Raw genomic sequence first — 22,626 nt, forward strand, 5'->3', positions numbered from 1 at the left:
TTTGCTTTCGATACTATTGGATCATACCACTTATGACTACGTGGGGATGAAAACAATCCTCCGCAACGTTCCACTTTTTGAAAACAGGCCGACATCATTTATGTTTAAGTTACATATTCATATGTTTGATCATCATTTATGTTAAACTTATATATTCATATGTTTGATATACTTTAAATTTCTGTTGAATATGTTGTTCATTTAATTGTCATCTGCAAATATAGTTATTTTATCAAACCATTTGCAGTAGTGGTTTGGCCCAATTACTTATTTTTGCCATACCCCTCAAGTGCGCAAGGGGGGGAACTTTTACTGCAGTTGAGTCCCCCACATAAGGGGACATTTTATTGAATTCTCTGCCAACGACAAGACCACCTCGTTTTCTCTTTGCACACTCTCTTTACCGTTATAGTGTAGGATACCATATTACTGACCTAACTAGCACAGCCAATGCTGTAGAAATGTAAAAGGAATTATTTTTCAAGAACAATATCCAATAGCAGATACCTTCATCACATTCAGGGGTATTTGATTGAATGCCATATACACATACAGTGGGGCAAAAAAGTATTTAGTCAGCCACCAATTGTGCCATTTCTCCCACTTAAAAAGATGAGAGAAGCCTGTAATTTTCATCATAGGTACACTTCAACTTTGACAGACAAAATGAGAAAAAAAATCCAGAAAATCACATTGTAGGATTTTTAATTAATTAATTTGCAAATTATGGTGGAAAATAAGTATTTGGTCAATAACAAAAGTTTATCTCAATACTTTGTTATATACCCTTTGTTGGCAATGACAGAGGTCAAACGTTTTCTGTAAGTCTTCACAAGGTTTTCACACACTGTTGCTGGTATTTTGGCCCATTCCTCCATGCAGATCTCCTCTAGAGCAGTGATGTTTTGGGGCTGTTGCTGGGCAACACGGACTTTCAACTCCCTCCAAAGATTTTCTATGGGGTTGAGATCTGGAGACTGGCTAGGCCACTCCAGTACCTTGAAATGCTTCTTACGAAGCCACTCCTTCGTTGCCCGGGCGGCGTGTTTGGGATCTTTGTCATGCTGAACGACCCAGCCACGTTTCATCTTCAAAGATCTTGCTGATGGAAGGAGGTTTTCACTCAAAATCTCACGATACATGGCCCCATTCATTCTTTCCTTTACACGGATCAGTCGTCCTGGTCCCTTTGCAGAAAAACAGCCCCAAAGCATGATGTTTCCACCCCCATGCTTCACAGTAGGTATGGTGTTCTTTGGATGCAACTCAGCATTCTTTGTCCTCCAAACATGATGAGTTGAGTTTTTACCAAAAAGTTATATTTTAGTTTCATCTGACCATTTGACATTCTCCCAATCTTCTTCTGGATCATCCAAATGCTCTCTAGCAAACTTCAGACGGGCCTGGACATGTACTGGCTTAAGCAGTGGGACACGTCTGGCACTGCAGGATATGAGTCCCTAGCGTCGTAGTGTGTTACTGATGGTAGGCTTTGTTACTTTTGTCCCAGCTCTCTGCAGGTCATTCACTAGGTCGCCCCGTGTGGTTCTGGGATTTTTGCTCACCGTTCTTGTGATCATTTTGACCTCACGGGGTGAGATCTTGCGTGGAGCCCCAGATCAAGGGAGATTATCAGTGGTCTTGTATGTCTTCCATTTCCTAATAATTGCTCCCACAGTTGATTTCTTCAAACCAAGCTGCTTACCTATTGCAGATTCAGTCTTCCCAGCCTGGTGCAGGTCTACAATTTTGTTTCTGGTGGTTCTTTGGTCTTGGCCATAGTGGAGTTTGGAGTGTGACTGTTTGAGGTTGTGGACAGGTGTCTTTTATACCGATAACAAGTTCAAACAGGTGCCATTAATACAGGTAACGAGTGGAGGACAGAGGGGCCTCTTAAAGAGGTCTGTGAGAGCCAGAAATCTTGCTTGTTTGTAGGTGACCAAATACTTATTTTCCACCATAATTTGCAAATTAATTAATTAAAAATCCTACAATGTGATTTTCTGGATTTTTTTCTCCTCATTTTGTGTGTCATAGTTGAAGTGTAGCTATGATGAAAATTACAGGCCTCTGTCATCTTTATAAGTGGGAGAACTTGCACAATTGGTGGATGACTAAATACTTTTTTGCCCCACTGTATTTGGTTGCATCCAACAATTTCTTATCTGTAAACTGATGGAATGCGAAAAAATAACCAATCAAGTCGAGGCAGGAATCATGGTGTTATTGAATGCCAAGTTTGAAATGAGAAGTGGATCATGTAGAGAAAGAGAGAGAAAAATTGCATTTTTGGGCTGGATTGCCTGTGAGATAGAGGACCGGACAAAAAAAATGAGGAAAGTTGAACATATGAGTAAATATGGAGTGGGGGATTGCACAAGCTTGCATGTAGAGAAAGAGTGCGGTGAAATGGAGAAGACATTGGCTGTTCTGCTGAGTTTTGATGCAGAGTCTTTGCACAAGATCAAGTTAGGATCTGATGAGGGAGAAAATGGTGGACAAGGAAAAAAGGAGAAAAGTGGAACATGTTTTGAGTGAATATGGAAAAGAGGATCATGCAGAACTTTTGGAAGAGCTACAGAAGGAAATTGAATGTGACGAGAGTGAGGATGAAGTACCTGCGGTGAAGACCGCCGAGTTGGAGCCTCGTCCCGATGATGACAAGGATGATTCTGGCCCAGTGGGAGTGAGATTTGTGGAGAGAATGGATACTTGTATTCTGGCTGATCCATATGTGGTTTCAGGTTGGATGGAAAAAGAGGTTTGGGACTGTTGAGTTGGTGAAAGTAACTCAACAGTGATTTATTGTGTTTCTTCCATCCAGAGGGAGAGGGCGCTCCGGACCATGCGATTAGGGACAAGAACTGTCTTGCTTTGCTCTTCGGAGCAGGGCGCTGTTGAACGCCGTGATAATGGGGGTAGCATTAAGTATTGCGGAAGATCAGCTGAAATTGAAGATTCCTGGTGTCTGTGAGGCCCGCCGTTTGGTGCGATGCAGACCCGGTGGAGAGCGTGGTGAAATGGAGAAGACATTGGCTGTTCTGCTGAGTTTTGATGCAGAGTCTTTGCACAAGATCAAGTTAGGATGTGTTAGTTATCCCGTGAGAGTTTTTGTCCCCGAAAATACTACAGTGTTATAGGTGCCAAGCTTATGGTCGCAGCAGTGTGTAGGAGGGAGATTCCTAGATGTTAGAAGTGTGCAGGAGGGCATGAGATTAAGGAATGTGTAGTATCAGTGGAGAAAGTTGTGTGTGTAAACTGTGGGGGTGCCCATGGCGCTGGAGATCGGAGGTGTCCGGTGAGAGAAAGGCAGGTTGAGGTTTCCAGGCGTCAGAGTAGTACAGAAAGTGTCATATGCTGAAGCAGTGAAGAAAGTTGTAGATGGGTGCAGGGTGAGAGATCCTGAGGGGATTCCTGTGAGTGTACAGTTGACAACCATGGCTATGAATGCTAAGAAACACTCACAGTGTGTGTTTCTTAGCATTCATAGCCATGGTTGTCAACTGTACTGTAGAAATGTACAGAAAATAAAGGTGGTGATGGCAGCTGCAGAGAAGTACTTAGGATTGTGAGGTTGTACTACAGAAGATTTGCTCTGTCCTCCCAGACCATTGGAATGGGGTGGTGAGTTTTTTTTATTTTATATTTTACCCCTTTTTCTCCCCAATTTCGTGGTATCCAATTGTTGTAGTAGCTACTATCTTGTCTCATCGCTACAACTCCCGTACGAGACGAAGGTCATCGAAGGTCGAAGGTCACGAAAGTCATGCGTCCTCCGATACACAACCCAACCAAGCCGCACTGCTTCTTAACACAGCACGCATCCAACCCGGAAGCCAGCCGCACCAATGCGCCGGAGGACACACCGTGCACCTGGCCACCTTAGCGCACACTGCGCCCAGCCCGCCACAGGAGTCGCTGGTGCGCGATGAGACAAGGACACCCCTACCGACCAAGCCCTCCCTAACCCGGGCGACGCTAGGCCAATTGTGCGTCGCCCCACGGACCTCCCGGTCGCGGCCGGTTACGACAGAACCTGGGCGCGAACCCAGGGACTCTGATGTCACAGCTGGCGCTGCAGTACAGCGCTCTTAACCACTGCGCTGGGTGGTGAGTTTTTTAGTGAGGGTTAATATTTGGCAGGGTAATGTTCCTTTTTCCCCAATTTTGTATTACCGGAAGTTAATGTAGGTAGGCCGTGACTGGCCTCACACTCCAGTACAGTAGGTGGCAGTGTATTCCTGTAAAAGTTGGTTGCGATCCGCCAACCCAATACTGAAGAAGAATGGACAAAAGTAATGAAAAATAAGTGTCGATAATTGAAGGGGATGATAGTATATCAGACAATGATTCGTTTCTTGTTGGGATGCGATTTTTTGAAAAGGGTGATTATCTGGGAAATCAGTTTGGCGTCTCGAAGACGGTAAATCATAGCCTGTTAGGAAAAGTTCAATCAAATCAGAGTGACCAGGCGTGGGCTTGTCCCTGATTATGTTTAAGGAACAAGGCAGTGGGCCTCACAAGAATCGAGTCACCCGAAGTATCATGCTTCAAACACTGGAGTAGGGGTAGGGCACCTGTTTTAAGGGAGTTATCTCTGGGTTGTCAATGGAAATTGAGGAAAACCTTGCGAAAGGAATCCTTTGCGACAAGAATCCCAGGTGTAGTTAGTGCCCGTCACTTGACCCGCATGGTGGATGGAAGAACATTCGGTTCTATTTTTTTGGAATGATGTCACCTTTTACATTACAGGCTTATTCTAAACATTTTAATAAAAATGTTTCTCATCTATCTACACAATACCGCATAATGACAAAGCAAAAACCTAAATACCTTATTTACATACTGTAATTATTCAGGCGTTTAGCAGCGGTGTCTGCTCAGTTTGGCAGCTGCGCGAGAGTTAGAGGGAGATGCCCGTGTGCTTCGCGGTTTACCGGATATTTTTCTGCTGTATTGTTGAAGATCACTGCGACCCACACGCTGCAGCGCTGTCGTTCAAGCCACTGACTTGTTATTCCCACTCGCCATCACGAAATGGACTCATGCTAGCCACAAGTTCTGACTGAGCTTAATCGTCATGAAACGCAAATACAGTGATTACTTTTGTCTCTTTCATACAAACTTTGAGAAATAACGAGGAGCGCCCACAATGTGTTTTGTGTGGGGAAGTGCTTAGAAATGAGTCTCTCATAACGAACAAGTTAATAAAACGACACGATGGTAAACCCAGTGAGTTATTTCAGAACAGGGCAGAATGCTTCAGGAAACAGTGCTTCGAAATTGGAAAGTAAGTCAACTAGCAAGGCATTGTTGTCATTTTATAACAGGTGATGGGGAGTACTATCTCATAGTAGAAGATGTGAGTTTCTCTTTCAAACAATCCCCATGGCCTTGTAACTTTACACAGCTAATAGCTAACGTTAGCCAAAGCAAGCTAACTAGCGACTGATAGTGCAACCCAAAGAAACGGTATAGATGAAGATTTTTTTTTAAATCAGGCATACTGTACATTTTACTGTAGAAATAATTGTTGGAAACAAGTCTAGATTGGAACTGTTGCTGTTAAAATACAAGTAATAATTTTTATTCTGAAATGGAATAAACTGATTGAAGCAATATGCTTTTTGAGGCAAATACTCACATATTTCTGGGTTGCTCATCTGCAGCAGGAAGCAGTCTCCTGACTGACTGAGAAAGCAGTAGATGTTCTGATCCAGTTTGGCAACACATACCTATGCAATTCAGGGTTCTCAAGTACAGAAACAGTGTCAATGCTGAGCATGACCTGAGCATGACCCAGAATAGACCTGCTTGTTGAAAACTTAGGACCTCTCATTAGGATTGTGTGTTTTCTGGTCTACATCTGTGTGATGTGATCAATCAATTTATTCCAGTTCAGAATAAAACAAATGTATTTTAACAGCAACAGTTCCAACCTAGACTTTCTATCAACAATAATTTATACAGTAAGATGTACAGTAGGCCAGAATTTTTCCATCTGTGCTGTTACTTAGGGATGCACGATCAAAAAGCCTGTGTGTGTGTGTTCTGTTATACATCTGTGGGATGTGATCAATCTGTTTATTCAAGTTCAGAATGAAATTATTTATTGTATTTTAACAGTAACAGTTTCAACCTAGATGGGTACATAAGTGTTTTTAATGGGGGAAAATAAACATGAAAATATATTTATGGGTATTTCATAGTTATTTGTTTTTGTCTATATTGCATTTTTTTTAGGCAAATAGGAAAAAATGCAGCTATACATAACTAAGCTTGGGTCACAGGAAAACACAGAATTTCTCATTTGGGTCCCAGGCTAACAAAGTTTAAAAACCCTTGAATTACAGTGATCTGTCTGAGCCCGCAAATGCGTCATCACATTCCCTAAACTGATTGGTCGAATAGGCGAGCCTTCTGATTTTGTGGCAACTCCTGATAGCCCCGCAGAGGAGAGAAGCAGTGAAGTGTGATCTCTGAGTTTATAATGGTGCGTTCAAAATAACTGGGACCTCGAAAAAAAAATACGAGGATATATCATGACATCTGTGATCTTCAGGTCGGGAAGTGGGAGCTCTAGGAAGAGGCCCGAGTCCACATGTGAATTTAGAGTTGGATTACCGTTCAAAATATGTTTTCCAGTCGGAGTTCGTTTTTTTCCAAGTTCAGTTGTCTTGAACAAACTGATGTTGGAAGTAGGACACTACCGAGTTGATTTGAACGCGGCATAAGAACGGCGTCGCTGTATCTCTCTAATGTCATCATCTCTTTGGGGCAAGCTATGGACACTGAAATGGTGTGATTATTCAAATGTTATACCTGTTCTCGTGAGCTTAGCCAACAAAAAAACGATTGTGTGTGTGTGTTTTTTTGTTTTAGCTAGCTAGCTACTTCATTGTACTGTAACGTTAGCCTCAGCAGCTGGCTAGTAGCTATCTAGCTAGTAGCAAGCTGTCTCGAACAGGAATTCGTTCACAATTGTACACTTATACGACATGCGTAGCTAGCTACCATAGTAACAACCACTAGCACTCTGTCATTAGCTGCCGTACGAATTAAACACTCACAGAAACTGCTTGAATAAACATGCTGCGTTGGAATGTTTTCATTCAAATGTGTGACAAATGTCAACAACCATAATGTAGCTGCTATTCTTTCTAATAGTTAAATTATGATAGTAAAATTATGTTTCTACTAGCTGTATGTAACCACACATGTCTGGAGAATGAACTGTTGTTATGATGATTGACAGAGCTCCAATATGGTGAAGGAGTTTGAGAGTGTGGAGCTGGGAGACATGCGGATGAAAAAGCAGAAGGTGCCCCGTAGAACGATCTACTTTGCCAGTGGCGAGACCATGGAGGAATACAGCACAGATGAAGATGAGGAAGTGCAAGTTTCTATCGCTGTTAAGACCTCAGCTGACCCGGTTGGTTTCTCTGGACTTTACTCCATGACATGCACTTGAATATAATTAATAATTCCCACATTTTGTTAACTTTGTTTTCTTACTGTGTCATGTTTTTGATACAGTCCAAGTTGAATTGGGGTCCATACTTTTGGTTTTACATGTGGAGAGTGGCAACCTCCACTATTTCAGGTAAATGTGGGATTTTGTATACTACACTCTAAAGATAAACATGTATTGAATATTCTGTGTGTTAGTAATACTGTGCCTTGGGCTTTTTACTTTCAGTTTGTGACTATCTTGGGGAGAGAATGGCCTCATTGTTCGGAATTACCTCACCCAAGTACCAGTATGCTATTGACGAGTACTACAGAATGAAAAAGGAGGTACGTTGTTGTCTTGTCTTTGTGGAAAGCATCTATTTACAGACCTTGGAATGCTTCATTACTACTACTCCATGATGTAGTTTGTAATATTCTTGCTTCTCATTCATGATGTGACTGACAGGAGGATGAGGAGGAGGAGGAGAACCGGCTGTCTGAGGAGGCAGAACGTCATTTTGAAGAGGAGCACAACCAGGAGATCCAGCAGCCAGCCATGGAGCAGCCGGAGGGCAAAGCTTCCTTTGTCAACGTCAGCTTCGAGCTGGATCAAGATCCCACACCTGAACCCAACAGATGTCCTGCCCCCATCCCCACCTAACAGTTCAATTAAATAGGTGTTTCCATTTTTCTCATTTCACGATGTAGCCTCCTCAGACTGTTTTTTTGTTGCTATAGCATAGAATTCTTATTTTTATCATATTGATTTAATATTGATTTTTCTATAGTGTAGTTTTCTTATCTTTGCCTAAATGATCATGTTCTATGTAAGTCACAGATTTAAAACAAAAAATATATATATATACATATATACATTTTTTTAGTTGCTGCGTTGTAAATATGCATGAACTTTTGTGTGCAATGAACATTGCTGTGCTGTGTCAGTGACAATGAATGAGCACACGGATGATATCTGATGCTGGTTAGCTATTTCCAGGTTTAAGAAATGTCTTTGATTTATTTTTTCAGGTACATAATAACATTGTTATACAATAAGTTATTTTCAGCAAGATAAGTTACCTTTTTCTAAAACCATTCCAGATGTGCACAATGTTATGGAATAGTACAGATTTATTTGAATGGAAAATCTATTTTCATTTCAGAATGCCCACAAACATGTTACTGTTAGAATCTGTCCCCAGGCCTTTAATGTAATAACTTCACACGTTGCTCATTGGCATCTGTGCAAAGACTTTAGACATTACTGTTATCCAGGGCTATATATTTAGAAATACAGTGAGCTCCAAAAGTATTGGGACAGTGACCATTTGTTGTTTTGGCTCTACTCCAGCACTTTGAATTTGAAATGATACAATGACTGACTTTTTGTACATGGTCCCCTAAAATGGGGGAACTAAAAGTACTGGAACAAATTCAATGTATTTGGTCCAATATTCCTAACACAAATTGGGCACAAAATAATCTGAAACACAAACAAAACAGCAAATGACTCCAACGAGTTTGTAGAGTCATACGCTTGATGTAATCATTGTGTGCTAAGAATATGGGACCAAATAAACTTTTGACAACTTGGATACACAAGTGTATTTGTCACAATACTTTTGGGCTCCTGAAATGGGGGGGGAGACCATCTACAAAAAGTGCTGTCATTTCTAAACTGCTCATATGGATGAAAATACCTTCAAATTAAAGCTGACAGTCTGCATCAAAAGTGCTGGAGTACATAGCCAAAACAAAAACGTGTCACTGTCCCAATACTTTTGGAGCTCACTGTATCTCTGCTAGAGCTGACCTTATCTGCTATTGTCCCTTCTCAGTTTACAGGGCTTGTGAGGGATGCCTAAGGTAAAGCCAAACATGTTAAAATTGGCTACTCTCTTTTGGAACGCAGTATTGTCAAGATAACTACTTTTTACCGTGTGTAAAATTGCCCAAAGAGTTTGAAATGCCAAGAGACACTTTATTAAGACAGATGCTAAACTATTTATTTTTCCACTCTAATGTACTATGTACACACAAGGAAAGGAAATCTTAGGAGTCCAACATACTGAAAAACAAATATTTTCTAATTTAATGGAAACCGGTTTCATTTGAAAGCTTTTATATAATAATTTTAGTAAAATATAGTATTTTCTTTTTCTATATGAACTGTACATTAAACATTTAACTGTCTTGCCAAGTCCACAGGAGTGTGTGTCAAGAATCAACTAACATACAGTACAGTCGGGAAGTATTCAGGCCCCTTGACTTTCCCACTTTTTTTTTTTTACGTTACCTTATTCTGAATTTTTTAAAAAATTTTACATTCCTCAATCTACACACAATACCCCATAATAACAAAGCAAAAACAGATCTTTAGAAATGTTTACAAATGTATCAAATGAAAAAAAGAAACAAAAACAACTTTACTCAGCACTTTGTTAAAGCACCTTTGGCAGCGATTGCAGTCTTGGGTATGACGCTACAAGCTTAGCGCACCTTTATTTGGGGAGTTCCTCCCATTTTTCTCTGCAGATCCTCTCAAGCTCTGACAGGTTGGATGGGGAGCATCGCTGCACAACTATTTTCAGGTCTCTCCAGAGATGTTAGATCGGGCTCTGGCTGGACCACTCAAGGACATTCAGAGACTTGTCCCAAAGCCCCTCCTACATTGACTCGGCTGTGTGCTTAGGGTCGTTGTCCTGTTGGAAGGTGAACCTTCACCTCAGTCAGAGGTCCTGAGTGCTCTGGAGCAGGTTTTCATTAAGGAGCTCTATACTTTGCTCCGTTCAGCTTTCTCTCGATCCTGATTAGTCTCCCAGTCCCTGCAGCTGAAAAACTTCCCCACAGCATGATGCTGCCACCACACTTCACCATAGGGATTGTGCCAGGTTTCCTCCAGATGTGACGCTTGGCATTCAGGCCAAAGAGTTCAATCTTGGTGCCTTTTGGCAAACTCAATGCAAGCGGCCATGTGCCTTTTACTGAGGAGTGGCTTCCATCTGGCCACTCTACCATAAAGGCCAGATTGGTTGAGTGCTGCAGATGGTTGTCCTTCTGGAAGGTTCTCCCATCTCCACAGAGGATCTCTGAAGCTCTGTCAGTGTGGCCATTGGGTTCTTGATCACCTCCCTGACCAAGGCCCTTCTCCCCCAATTGCTCAGTTTGGCCGGGCGGCCTGCTCTAGGAAGAGTCTTGGTGGTTCCAAACTTCTTCCACTTAAGAATGTTGGAGGGCAACGTGTTCTTGGGGAGCTTCAATGCTGTAGAAATGTACCCTTCCTCAGATCTGTGCCTCGGCACAATCCTGTCTCGGAGCTCTACGGACAATTCCTTTGACCTCATGGCTTGGTTTTTGCTCTGACATACATGGTCCACTGTAGAACTTTATAGACAGGTGTGTGTCTTTCCAAATCATGTCCAATCAATTGAATTTACCACAGGTGGACTCTAATCAAGTAGTAGAAACAGCTCAAGGATGATCAATAGAAGCAGGATGCACCTGAGCTCAATTTCGAGTCAAATAGGAAAGGGTCTGAATACTTATTTTATTTTTAATACATTTTCTAAAATGTCTAAAAAACTGTTTTTGCTTTGTAATTATGGGGTATTGTGTGTAGATTGATGAAACATGTTTGTTTAATACATTTTAGAATAAGGCTGTAACGCAACAAAACGTGGAAAAAGCAAGGGGTAGGAATACTTTCCGAATGCATTGTATATCCTTTTAATGTTGGTCTTGCAGTCCTTCCCAGTTTGACAGAAGATTCATGTATTTTCAAGGTCAGCGTTGTCGCTGTCATTAGCAACCAGAACTTTTCTGTTTTCAAAAGTCCAGAAGCCATTGAAATCAATGAAGATGCTGGTTTCTGTGTCTCATTGGCTGCTGTTCACTAGATCCTGCACGGATCCTTTGGCTTCACCATGTCAAAGATATCATCCTGAAGGCACAACATTGCAAATTGTTTTAAAATGACTTATTATTGAATTAATTATTCAAATCATTATTAAAAACATTTAAATCCCAACGAGTACAAATGAGAATGCAGGTTGGGTCTGTAAAAAGTTGTCAGGGAACCATAAGATTTAATGGCATGACACATCAGTAGCCATCTTTCCATCCAATTAGCTACAGATTTACATGGGAATATTCTAAAATCAGCATAAAGAAAATATGCACATTTTCCCACCAGTGGTGTTTTCACCAAACTGACTTGAAGATAAACATGTGTGTGATGATGTAGTGCAAAAAAAATAAATGTTTTTGCTTAAGTTTTCATGTACCGAATAAAAAACTAAAGTAAATGTGTTTCCATCGCATTTTCAGCTCTATCGATAGTTGTCACAAACAAGCAAATATGACTATTCTCATCTTGACACTTGCACTCTAGCCAACAGTTCGCAGATACTGTGCTGGCAGGCTAGTCTACATGAGACTATTATGGATAAGAGCGAGAATATTTCTATTTGTCAAACGGCAGTCAAGCATCAATCATCATGTCACCAGACCATGACCCTCGATATTTATTGGAACTGAGCATCAATATCACTGCATTTAAAAAATGATGAACTTCACAGGGTGGTGAAAGTGCATGGTGAAGAGATGTGATGATCCTTTCCAAATATTGTGGGTCTTATTCTGGTGATCATCGATGCTTGGCTGCTGTTTGACAAATGCAAATATTTTTGTCCATAATAATATCATCATGTATTAGGCTACCTGCACTGTATCTGAGCTGTTGGCTAGAGCCCACGTGCCAAGACCAGAGTGGGCACATTCGCTGTACAACGCAATTTTATGTTGTTGACAAAACCATCAGTTGAGTTAAATGCGATGGAAACCCATTTAGCTTGTATTTTCTATTTGATACCTGGGAATTTAACCCCAAAATTATTTTTATGTGCACTGTCACACACTGTCTTTTATCCGCAACATGTCAATTTGATGGAAACTCCGGTGGGAAAATGTGCATATTGTTTTTATGCTCATTTAAAAACAATAGTTGCATGAAAATCTGTCACCAATTGGATAGCTTCTGGTGGGAAAATGCACATATTGTTTTTATGCAGATGTAGAATAGGCCATTCGCATGAAAATCTGTCGCCAACTGGATGGAAACCTAGCTACGTTTTCATCCACAGTAATGTGAGTAAATTCATACAAACTTCACAGGGTGGTGAAAGTGAACAGTGATGACCTTGATGTAGAGGTCTGCACGAGACTGATTTCTTCAATCCTCACCCACTTGCTTGCTGTCCAACTCCCACCCACTACCACAAGAACTGGTCCCGAACCCAACCGCGGTAATTGTGAGTATTTCTGTCTGTAATAATGCCCTTTTGTGGCGAAAATCTCATTCTAATTGGCCCAAGTGGGTGGGTCTATGCCTTCCCAGGCCCACCCATGGCTGTGCCCCTGCCCAGTCATGTGAAATCCATAGATTAGAGCCTAATGAATTTAAGTCAATTAACTGACTTCTTTATATGAACTGTAACTCTGTAAAATCATTTAAAGTTGCGTTTATATTTTTGTTCAGTGTAGCTAGCTTTTAGCTACTTGAAACCTAGACATTCGGCAAAACAAAATGCATATGTATCTGGTGGACATCTGGCATTCATGGGCTATATCAGCCAATAGGCTGGATGTAGTTTGAAGAGAGCATAGTTTGGAGCGAGAACAGACACTTGCACTTTCTCTTGAGCTACGTTTGATAGCCTGCTTTTTAAGAGTGGGACGATTTTCAGACAAACAAATATGGGTGATCAATGTGTATTTCTAGGCAATGTTGTAAACTATAGTATAGTATACAACATAGTATAGTGTAAACTATATTTAAGAAGTTAATTTAGATAACTGCCCCATGCTTCTCAGCCCATGCATAGGCTAGCCTACTATTTTAACCACACATGCACCTGATCTTGCACCTACCTATCTACTGAACTTGAAGCAGCAAGATTGATGAGAGTGAACACTTGATCTTTCTCTTGAGCTACAGTCGTTTTGCATATGGGATATAGCCTACCTTTTAGGAGGACAATTTGCATGCAAAGACAATTAAATGGGTAATCAATATTTATTGAAAATAAAAAAAGGTGCAATGCTCGCTCACCATGGTAGCCAATAACTGTGTTGACCTTTTCAATAGCGACCAAATTTTTTGATTGCACCTCGACTCAAGTTAGTTGAGCGCCCTCCACTTCTTTCCATTATCAATATTAATATTAATTTACAGACACTATAGCCTACTCATATTTAAGTGAATTTACTTATTTCATAGAGCCCCACAGTGGAGGTGTTATAATACCCATAAAGCCTTGCGGTCAAACAGAGAAATGTTTCCAATCATTTTTCCACCATTCACTTTTCCCATTGGGTATTTTAGAAAGACTTAAATTAAGGGCTGGTGTGAAGTTTTGATAACCGTGTAACTCTCAATACAATATAATATATTAGGCTCTATTTAATCTCAGATTTGAAAATGCTAATTAGCATCAAAGTGGACATCATGCAAGACCACAAATCCCTGCAAGCTCCAGTATGTTATGTCAAGCTGGCACCTTTGCTAATAGGTAGTGTCAATTTGAAACTTGCACAAGACAGTTCACAGAATTGTAAATACAGGTGAATATATTGATAAAAGTCACCTTGTCCTAGAGAGATTTACAGTTATCAAAACGTCACGACAGGAAACACAGCCCTTATTTCAAGAATTTCTAAAATCCCCTATGGGAAAATGAATGATGGAAAAACAATTGGAACCATTTCCCTGTTTGACTGCTAGGTTTTATGGGTATTATGACTCATACTGTGGTACTCTATTTAGACCACACATACCAGGCACTCTTGATCTCGCACAACCAACTAGGAGAGGAGAGGTAGGCTACTGAAATTTAAGCGGCAATTTCTGAGTGTGTGAATAATGCCGCAAAGAGGTGCTTTTAATACAATAGGTAGGATAATGCCTACAAAGCAGACAGTTTCCAAATTATTTGCAGGACCAAAAAAATATCCTCATCCCAAAGTTGTCTGAATGACCATGTGCTTCCTCCCACAGCATTAAACATGCCGACACACACAGCCTACCGACACTGTGTCTGCGAGCTTTTATCTAGAGTGCATATGTCAAGACTAGAGTATGCACATTTGCTACAATTTCTGTAACAAAACTGTTGGTAGAGTTGAAAGTGCGATGGAAACACATTGAACTTTAGATTTGTATTCAGTACATGAAAATTTACACAAAAAGTAAATTTTTTACTCTATCTCATGCACTGAAGTCTGTTTGGTGGAAACACACCACTGGTAGGAAAATAAACATTTTCTTTATGCACATTTTTGTATATTCGCATGAAAATCTGTCACCAATTGGAAGGAAACCTAGCTAGCATTAAATATTGTATCAGCAAACTCAGATTAGATCTTGGGGAAACAAAAGCAGCAGCACTGAACACCTACTGAGCACCATGGCTTATGGTTAACTCCATACAAATCCTTGACACCCACAACCTAATCTCTCCCCAACATTTCTGGATGAGACTTATTTATGGATACTTCCAGCTGATTTTACAGTAACCAGTAGTACACTTCAGTTACTTCATCCATGGTGAATATGGTAACAGGGGGCAAAGTCTATTTACCTTGACATCCTGGAAGAATATCGTCTCCTGCCCATGGATTTTCATCAACTCCTGAATGGCCCGGTGGATTTTTTTATTTTTTACATAATAGATGACAACACTTTTCATACAGTGAGCAGGATAGCAAGGTCCCGCTGTCTGCCGTCTCCATTGACTTCTATTATCTCTGGCCCAATGTGGCATGTTCTGTCAGATGTCCATCTCACCCTGAAGAAGTAATTGAGAGCGAAGACATTGAGGTAGCCCTTGTTCCCCATGTCCAGCAGCTTGAAGATGTACTGCAGCGCTGCAGGTTTCTTCCTGTTCTCCAGAGCCAGAACAAAGTCCACGTACGTCTTATAGTCCTGGGAGAGATACACACAAAGTCAAGACCAGATTTAGTATTAAATCAGGTCCAGTGGTTCCCCTATATTCATTTAGCAGCGGCTGCTATATCGTTGCCACCACTCCAAAAAATGTATAAAAATAAATAATAATTTTAAGGTAAGAGTGACAAGTTACACATCTTCCTCAGATTCTCATGATTGTCAGAAATCTCCAAATTAACTAGCTAGCTAGCTTGTAATCCTGGAAGTGTAGCCATCCCTATTAGTAGATGTACTGTATGTAATAATTGTTAGCTAAAATACAGTAATGTTACATTAGCAAAAAACTTTTTGGAGTATTTTTATACATTGGCTATGATGTCATTGAGATCAAGACATAAAATTCAACGGTCCTCAATTTTGAGATGCGTTTCAAAGGAATTCTACTCATGAATTTGAGTAGAATGTCCTTTAAAAAAGTCAGCGGTAGTTTAACAAAAAAAACTCCCAAGGGAAGACCCCAAGCAGATAAGGTTTTTACAATTTCTCCGTCGTAGGTGAGGCACTCCAGGTACACGCAGTCCAGAAAGACGCTGGTCAGAGTGCCAGTGCCGTAGCGAGACAGCTCCTCCTTACTGAGCATGCCGTTGTGGTCCTTGTCCAAATTCAGGTATTGACCTGCAAGAGGAAAGATCGACCATCTTACCAAGACAGAACAAAGACATGTAGAGTACCTTTTTTTTATTTTAACATTCAGGTATTACCGGCTTCAGATTAGTCCGATGTCTATTAGGCAAAATGTTGAAATCAAATAGCTGCTGCTTACAATAAACTCGAAGAGCAGAGGGTGCAGAGAACCAGTTGGATTCCTGGCTCACCTTGGAAAGCTCCTCATCTCTCAGCATAAGTAGAACATCCAAAAAAACTGCAGGCCAAGATGTCTTGAATCTTAATTTCCCCTGGAAATTAACATAAATAAATGGAGCAAGATGTTTGTTTTTAAGAGTGGGCACAGGTAAACAAGTTGTAGGCATGAAGATCAATCATCGGAATCTTACAGATAGGAATTCAAAACCTCAGCGTCTCTTATACATGTACAAGTCTGCACATTTGACTAGTGTTTCTGGTTAGTTATCGTTAACTAACCAGTCCGTAAAGAATCCAGGAAGAAGAAGAACTTGCGGACAGCGGTGCAGACATAGAAGGAATAGAAGGACGTCTCCAGGCCATACAGCTGAGGGAGTGTGGGGATCCATTTTAAAATGTAGTTCTCCACTTCCTGTCACATAACAAGACACATACTAACTCAATCCAACCTAAATTCCAAACAGTCTGGTGTTCAACCTATTTATGGGTTGCACATTGTCACAATATCGTTTTGAACATTTGTTTTAGGACTGATGGCCAACTGAACATTCTACTCAATGCATCCTCAATGGGCGATGGTAAAGATTTGGTCTAATGCATTACTAAACCTTGAAAACACAATGACATTTCTAAAATAAGGCAAATTATTACTAGGAAAACCTTTGGTCATCATTTTGATGTCGCCAGATTGACTTTATTTGCAGTATAACGTTAGCTAGCTAGCTAGGATTGCGGGGAGACCACCAAATTTTTTGCGCACTACCGTTAGCATTGCAAGCTATTTTTGAGAAACTTTGCTAGTTAATGACAACATTGCCATCTGTCTAAAGTACATTTAACAACATGATGATGGTGACAAAGTGTTTTCCTACTTTAGCAATGTCATCTCATCTTATTTCTAAATCACTAATGTATTCTAGGCAAATATTAATTAGCTCCCATTCTACTTTTGGGCATCAACATGGCTGCAGTGTCTGTAAAATGTTGATAACAATGGCAACTACGCAACCAAGTGATGGAGGTGCACGAATCTGGGGCTACTTGGACAATTTACACCCCAAAAGTCATAACATTTGTCTCTTTGCTGGAAAAGACAGCAATACAGAAAGGTTATCCAAAAGGTAAAAGGGTCACTGAGAAAAACATGATGTCACAGTGAAGAAAAACATTTACTGTAACCAGAGATGCTTCACAAGAGGGTGGTTCCTGCCTCAAGGTCATAGTACATATCATCTTTCACAACTCTGAAAGGCGCAAATGGGCAACCTCAATTGGAATCATGAGAAAGTAAGGAGGGAAAGGATATCCCTATTTCAGTAAGGAGCCACCAACACAAGCTTTTGGTCTGAAAGTATAGTACTAGTGAGAGTGCTTACAGACTCGCAGAGGTAACCCTGTCCGGCCATGTCATGGAGACTCAGCCCTAGCTGTGTTTGCTAGGGATGGGGGAAAAGTGTGACACCAATCAGGCCCCCGAGGACTGGAATTGCCCAGGCCTGCTCTAAACGCTCTGCAACGTGAAGTAAAAGCTGTTGAATTCCCTTTAGTTGTAGTTAATTATTTTGAAGCCTATGAACTACATCTTCTGATTAAGAATGAAATGATAGTCAACAGCCTTTACATCATGTTGAATAAACCCCTAGCTTACAAATACACTATGTCTCATCATCACTGTATTCATGTTGCCTTTTAACACCAGCTAAAAACATGCTTTTGGGCTAATGTGAATGTACACATAGGTAATTCTGCTCAAGATTAGCACAAAACATTGTGGCTCCAAAATGACTAATATGCAGAGTACTCACTTGCACTTTACTCCTGCTTTGTCTCCAAACTTCAGAAAACAGTCATAGCTTATCATTGCCTCCTCTCCTGTCATGGGTGACACTTGGTGTTTGTCGAGCAGAAACCACATGATCTATATAACAGAAAGAAGATTTAGGTAAAATAATTAGGTTTGATTACTTGAATAGACTTATGCACTTTTCCGGTGCTTGTAAAGCTTTCTATTTTAATAAACATTTGTTTGATTCTGCCAGATGTTAGTCTCACCTGTAACTCCTCATTTGTTCAGAAGCTCCAAGCTCTTCCTCTGCAGAAAGATGGCTCTGGACTCCTCTCGCAGTTTCTGCAGAACTTCATCCTCTGCAGGAAGCTATATGGGTCACAAGATAAAATACTTCATTAAACATGATCCTTTCAGCCCCTCAAAAAAGTAAAACAGAAGCAGGCTAATGATACAAAAGTGCATCCGTTGACACACGTCAATAATATCATAATTATTGTAGGCTGTTAAAAATGGTTGATGAGTTAAAATGTTAGGTTAGAATGTTAGAGATTGTCAGAAAATGCAATTGCTTGCTCTGTAGTAGAAGAGTGGAATGTTCTTGTAGTTCTCTGTGCTGCTTCCTCCCCTCTACTCTGTGTAGTAGTATTTAGTGAAAAGTATTGTCTCGTCTACTTTCTTTTCCTCAGTCCTCTCATGTGAACAGAAATTGATAAGTCAACGTAACATGTTGACAATAAGGCTGTGTGAATGTTCAATCATTGAAATACGTGGGTAGTTGGCTAGTGTGGCTACCGGTAGTTAGTTATCTAGCTGGACTTCTTACTCAAAAATAAAGAACGTTACGTTAACTAGCTATTCAGGTTTCTATGAAATTTGCCTAGCTAGCTAGTTAAATAAACACAACCAATATATGGATGCAGCAAACCATTAATGGAGGATGCCAATCTTATTTTCAAAAGCCCTTTCCAGTGCACTACCTTATCGTTTGACATTTTACTTCTGTTTATTCGTAATAACATGAAAACTAGCTAACCAAAGTTATGATAACTTCTAACTCCAGCGTCTAAAATTTCTAAACAATCGTAGCTCGCTTGGGATTGGTCGGCTTCGACGTGACCTCTGAACTCCAATGTCACACGATTGTGGCGTCATCATATGCGACTTTCTGATCACAGACATGCCTTCTTCTGCAGGTGAATACTCCGTAAAGTGTTATTTAGCTACATTTATTTAGCCAAATTATCATCCAAAACAAGTGCATGTAGATATTGGGTCTCCTGACTCCTTATCAAAATAATAAAACTGGCATGCTGGTTGTTTGTTTATAGGCAATGTCAATTAAAGTCTCTAGCTAGCTAATTATTTTGAACCTCATTTCTTAAAGTATCCCTGACTTCACTTGACAGTTTTTTTTGTTTAACACAGACATGAGACATCACATCTGACAGTGTACAGTAGTAGTATATTGTTACTATGAGCTCCCTCCTGATATTAAAAACAAGAATATGTCTGAAATACATTAGCCCACTCTTTAATCCAAGCACTGCTGGCTTTACTCCCCTGAATAATGTGATTAGCAAGCTATCAGTTAGTTCCAGGCTTTTATGCACTAAAGGAGGGAGTAGACATGCAGGTAACAACAGGAAAGAGGACAGACAGAGAGAATTCAATATCAGAGAGAGGCTCCCTTTTCCCAAGTCAGTGTTTGCTTCTGGGACAGCCAAGAGAACTGCTGAATACCAAAAGAAGAGGGCTGAGGAGGAACCAGACTTCCCCAGAAAGAACAAGAGAGTGAAACCCCCAGACCACCCTCTCACTGCCTCAGAATGGAAGAGCCTAAAATTGACTTCACCGAATCCTGATCGCTTTGACGTCCGGATGATGTCATCAATGCTGGCCGATGGGACAGACATCAACGTGGCCAAGTCCCTGCTGGCCTATGTTGCCATGGATACCGGTACGCTGTCTTACGAGCTGCTACTGCGGTACCTCACCCTGTGTGTCGGCAGCGGCCATCACTCTGAGGTGTTTGACATGTATGATATCATGAGAAGCCGGTTCAGGACATTAGACACTGGAGCCTCCAGCCTGTTCATAAAGGGCTTCAGCAGGACAGAACGCTGGAAGGAGGCGCTGACCATCCTGGAGAACATCAAGAGGGCCATCACGCCATCACCGCGTAACTACGGCGATACCATCGCTGGGGCGGTGCTGCATGGTGATGGTGACACTGCCTGGGCCCTGTATGCTGAGCTGATGGAGAAGGGCCTCATTCCCAACCAGGAGACATGGCAGGCCCTGTTCCAGTGTGGTCTCTCTCATCAGGGCCACGAGGACGGGCTGCAATCCATCCTGCTCCATATGAGGGACAACCAAATCTATCCCGAGGAGACTCTGGCTAAAGATATCAAAGCTTGGTTTGAGAGGTAAGTCCTGAATATAGGTTACTGAATAGGCCTACAATCACACAATGTTATTGGGACAAAGCATGGGCTGTGCCTATTTTGGTTTGATTATGATATCTTCTCCTGCCAGTCTTCCAGAACAGAAGTGGATTGGAAGCTGGTCCACCGTAGACCCCAGGTAACAACATAAACATTATTTTAATTTTCTTCATTAAACCATTAGACCTAATGAATTCAGAGTTTGAATCAGCACTTCATACACTACTTCTTCTATACTTATTCTACTTCTATTCGAAACCTAGATGGCTGGAAAATGGAAATTCTTTATTAACCTCTGACCCTGTTACCTTTGCCTTTTTAACCAGGGGAGTGTGTCGGAGCTGCCAGGCAGAGCTGGAGTCTATCCAGCTGAGTCGGGAGGAGTACGCCCAGCTCAAAGACAGGGTGATGGGGGACGTGATCCAAGGCAGAGACGTCTTCAATAAGACCACTCCAGAGGTTTGGGAACCTCTTTCTCTTAGTTTGTCTCCCTCTTGTCCTCTATCTCTGCATTGATAGTGTCCACACACATTATGCAAATTGTCTACACTACAGGTCAGCTTTATGTAATTGGTCAGCCAATCCTTTTGAGTACAGTTGGTTGTAATATATACGCAACATGCAGCAATTTCAAAGATTTTACTGAGTTACAGTTCATATAAGGAAATCAGTCAATTGAAATAAATAAATTTGGCCCGAATCTATGGATTTGACTGGGAATAAAGATATGCATCTGTTGGTCACAGCTACCTTAAAAAAAGGTGAGGGTGTGGATCAGATAACCAGTCAGTATCTGGTGTGACCTCCATTTGCCTCATGCAGTGCAATATATCTCCTTCACATAGAGTTGATCAGGCTGTTGATTGTGGCCTGTGGAATGTTGTCCCACTCCTCCTCAATGGCTGTGCGAAACTATTGAGCCGTGCATTATCATGCTGAAACATGAGGTGATGGCTGCGAATGAATGGCATGACAATGGGCCTCAGGATCTCGTCACGGTATCTCTGAATTCAAATTGCCATCGATAAAATGCAATTGTGTTCGTTGTCCGTAGTTCATATCTGCCCATACCATAACCCCACCACCACCATGGGCACTCTGCTGACACAACTTTGACATCAGCAAACCGCTTGCCCACTCGATACCATACACACGGTCTGCGGTTGTGAAGCCAGTTGGACATACTGCCAAATTCTCTAAAATTATGTTGGAGGCTCAATAACAGGGATGTTAACAAATTTGTGAACAAAATTTGAGATAAATAAGCTTTTTGTGCTTATGGAACATTTCTGGGATCTTTTATTTCAGCTCATGAAACATGGGACCGACACTTTACATGTTGCGTTTATATTTGTGAAGTTGTGTAGTTCGACAGCAGAAAATAGTTGCGTACAATGGCCACTAGACAGTGCTAGTGTCGAATCAAACCAAATCTGCACATGTGAATTCAACGACAAGCACTGCAGGTTTCTCCACATGCACACATTGAGAATTGCACAAGAAATATGAAAAACCTATGGCAAAGTTTTATTTTGGATTTAACTATTCCTTTGGTTCTGGATGTTTTGGGGCTACATGTTTTAAGTATTGGTCAAACTTTTCAGCCATTAAATGCAGTGTTTCATGATTCAGTGTTGTTCAGGGCTGATCTTGCTTTACTCTTAGGGTTTGCTGTTGTTTAGGGGTTTATCTCCTGAATTAAACAAGATATTTTGCTGCATGAGGGCCAGTTGTATGAGCTTGGGGGTCTACTGCTTAAAATAGAAAGTCGTCCTCCAAGGGATCAGGCCTGTCCCACAATTAGATGAGATGATGGGGATTTCCAGTTGCAGAACATGTATCTATCTCCCTGTCTCTCTCTTTGCATCTGCACTGAGCCCGCTCTTAGAGTCAGTCAGCACAGCCACACATTTCAAACATTGGTAAAGGCTGGTCAATATGTAAGTGACAAAATACATTTGACCCTTTACATTGTAAGGATATTTGATGATAGCTGCTTGTAGGCTCTTCTCAGGTCAAAATAAGTGTACTGTAACTAGCTTACCTCCATTTGTCATTGTCCTATATGTGGTCATTTATGTTTCATCAATAAGAACTCTTCAGATGCATGGTAGGAAACATACAAGTATTTG

At 41.0% G+C, this 22,626-nt stretch overlaps 2 protein-coding genes and 1 pseudogene across 6 annotated transcripts in view; 2 read left to right on the plus strand and 1 right to left on the minus strand.

Moving 5' to 3' along the window:
* Positions 1 to 3,976: 3,976 nt before the first annotated feature.
* LOC110497726 (protein FAM177A1) lies at positions 3,977 to 9,645 on the plus strand. Of its 4 annotated transcripts, none has more exons than XM_021574047.2 (5): positions 3,977 to 4,110; positions 7,256 to 7,432; positions 7,537 to 7,603; positions 7,700 to 7,797; positions 7,919 to 9,645. In XM_021574047.2, the coding sequence occupies exons 2-5, from the start codon at positions 7,265 to 7,267 to the stop codon at positions 8,111 to 8,113; spliced, it is 528 nt and encodes a 175-aa protein (XP_021429722.1). In that variant the 5' UTR covers positions 3,977 to 4,110; positions 7,256 to 7,264; the 3' UTR covers positions 8,114 to 9,645. The 4 variants fall into 4 exon arrangements, with proteins under 4 accessions (XP_021429722.1, XP_021429719.1, XP_021429721.1 ...); XM_021574044.2 differs by lacking the exon at positions 3,977 to 4,110 and adding an exon at positions 4,283 to 5,290; XM_021574046.2 differs by lacking the exon at positions 3,977 to 4,110 and adding an exon at positions 6,261 to 6,493.
* Positions 9,646 to 14,758: 5,113 nt separating this feature from the next.
* LOC110498336 lies at positions 14,759 to 17,667 on the minus strand (annotated as a pseudogene).
* A 1,509-nt stretch (positions 17,668 to 19,176) lies between these two features.
* Positions 19,177 to 22,626, plus strand: part of LOC110497728 (mitochondrial ribonuclease P catalytic subunit) — a 37,401-nt gene continuing 33,951 nt past the window's right edge. The window contains exons 1-4 of one of the 2 annotated variants that reach the window (XM_021574048.2): positions 19,177 to 19,243; positions 19,476 to 20,476; positions 20,586 to 20,633; positions 20,821 to 20,953. In XM_021574048.2, coding sequence (XP_021429723.2) covers positions 19,524 to 20,476; positions 20,586 to 20,633; positions 20,821 to 20,953 — 1,134 coding nt within the window. In that variant the 5' untranslated portion in view covers positions 19,177 to 19,243; positions 19,476 to 19,523. Of the gene's footprint in view, positions 20,477 to 20,585; positions 20,634 to 20,820; positions 20,954 to 22,626 lie in introns of both variants that reach the window. The other variant, XR_005037704.1, reaches the window with a different exon arrangement.

This window comes from Oncorhynchus mykiss, chromosome 19 (assembly GCF_013265735.2).
Source record: "Oncorhynchus mykiss isolate Arlee chromosome 19, USDA_OmykA_1.1, whole genome shotgun sequence".
Taxonomy (NCBI): Eukaryota; Metazoa; Chordata; class Actinopteri; order Salmoniformes; family Salmonidae; genus Oncorhynchus; species Oncorhynchus mykiss.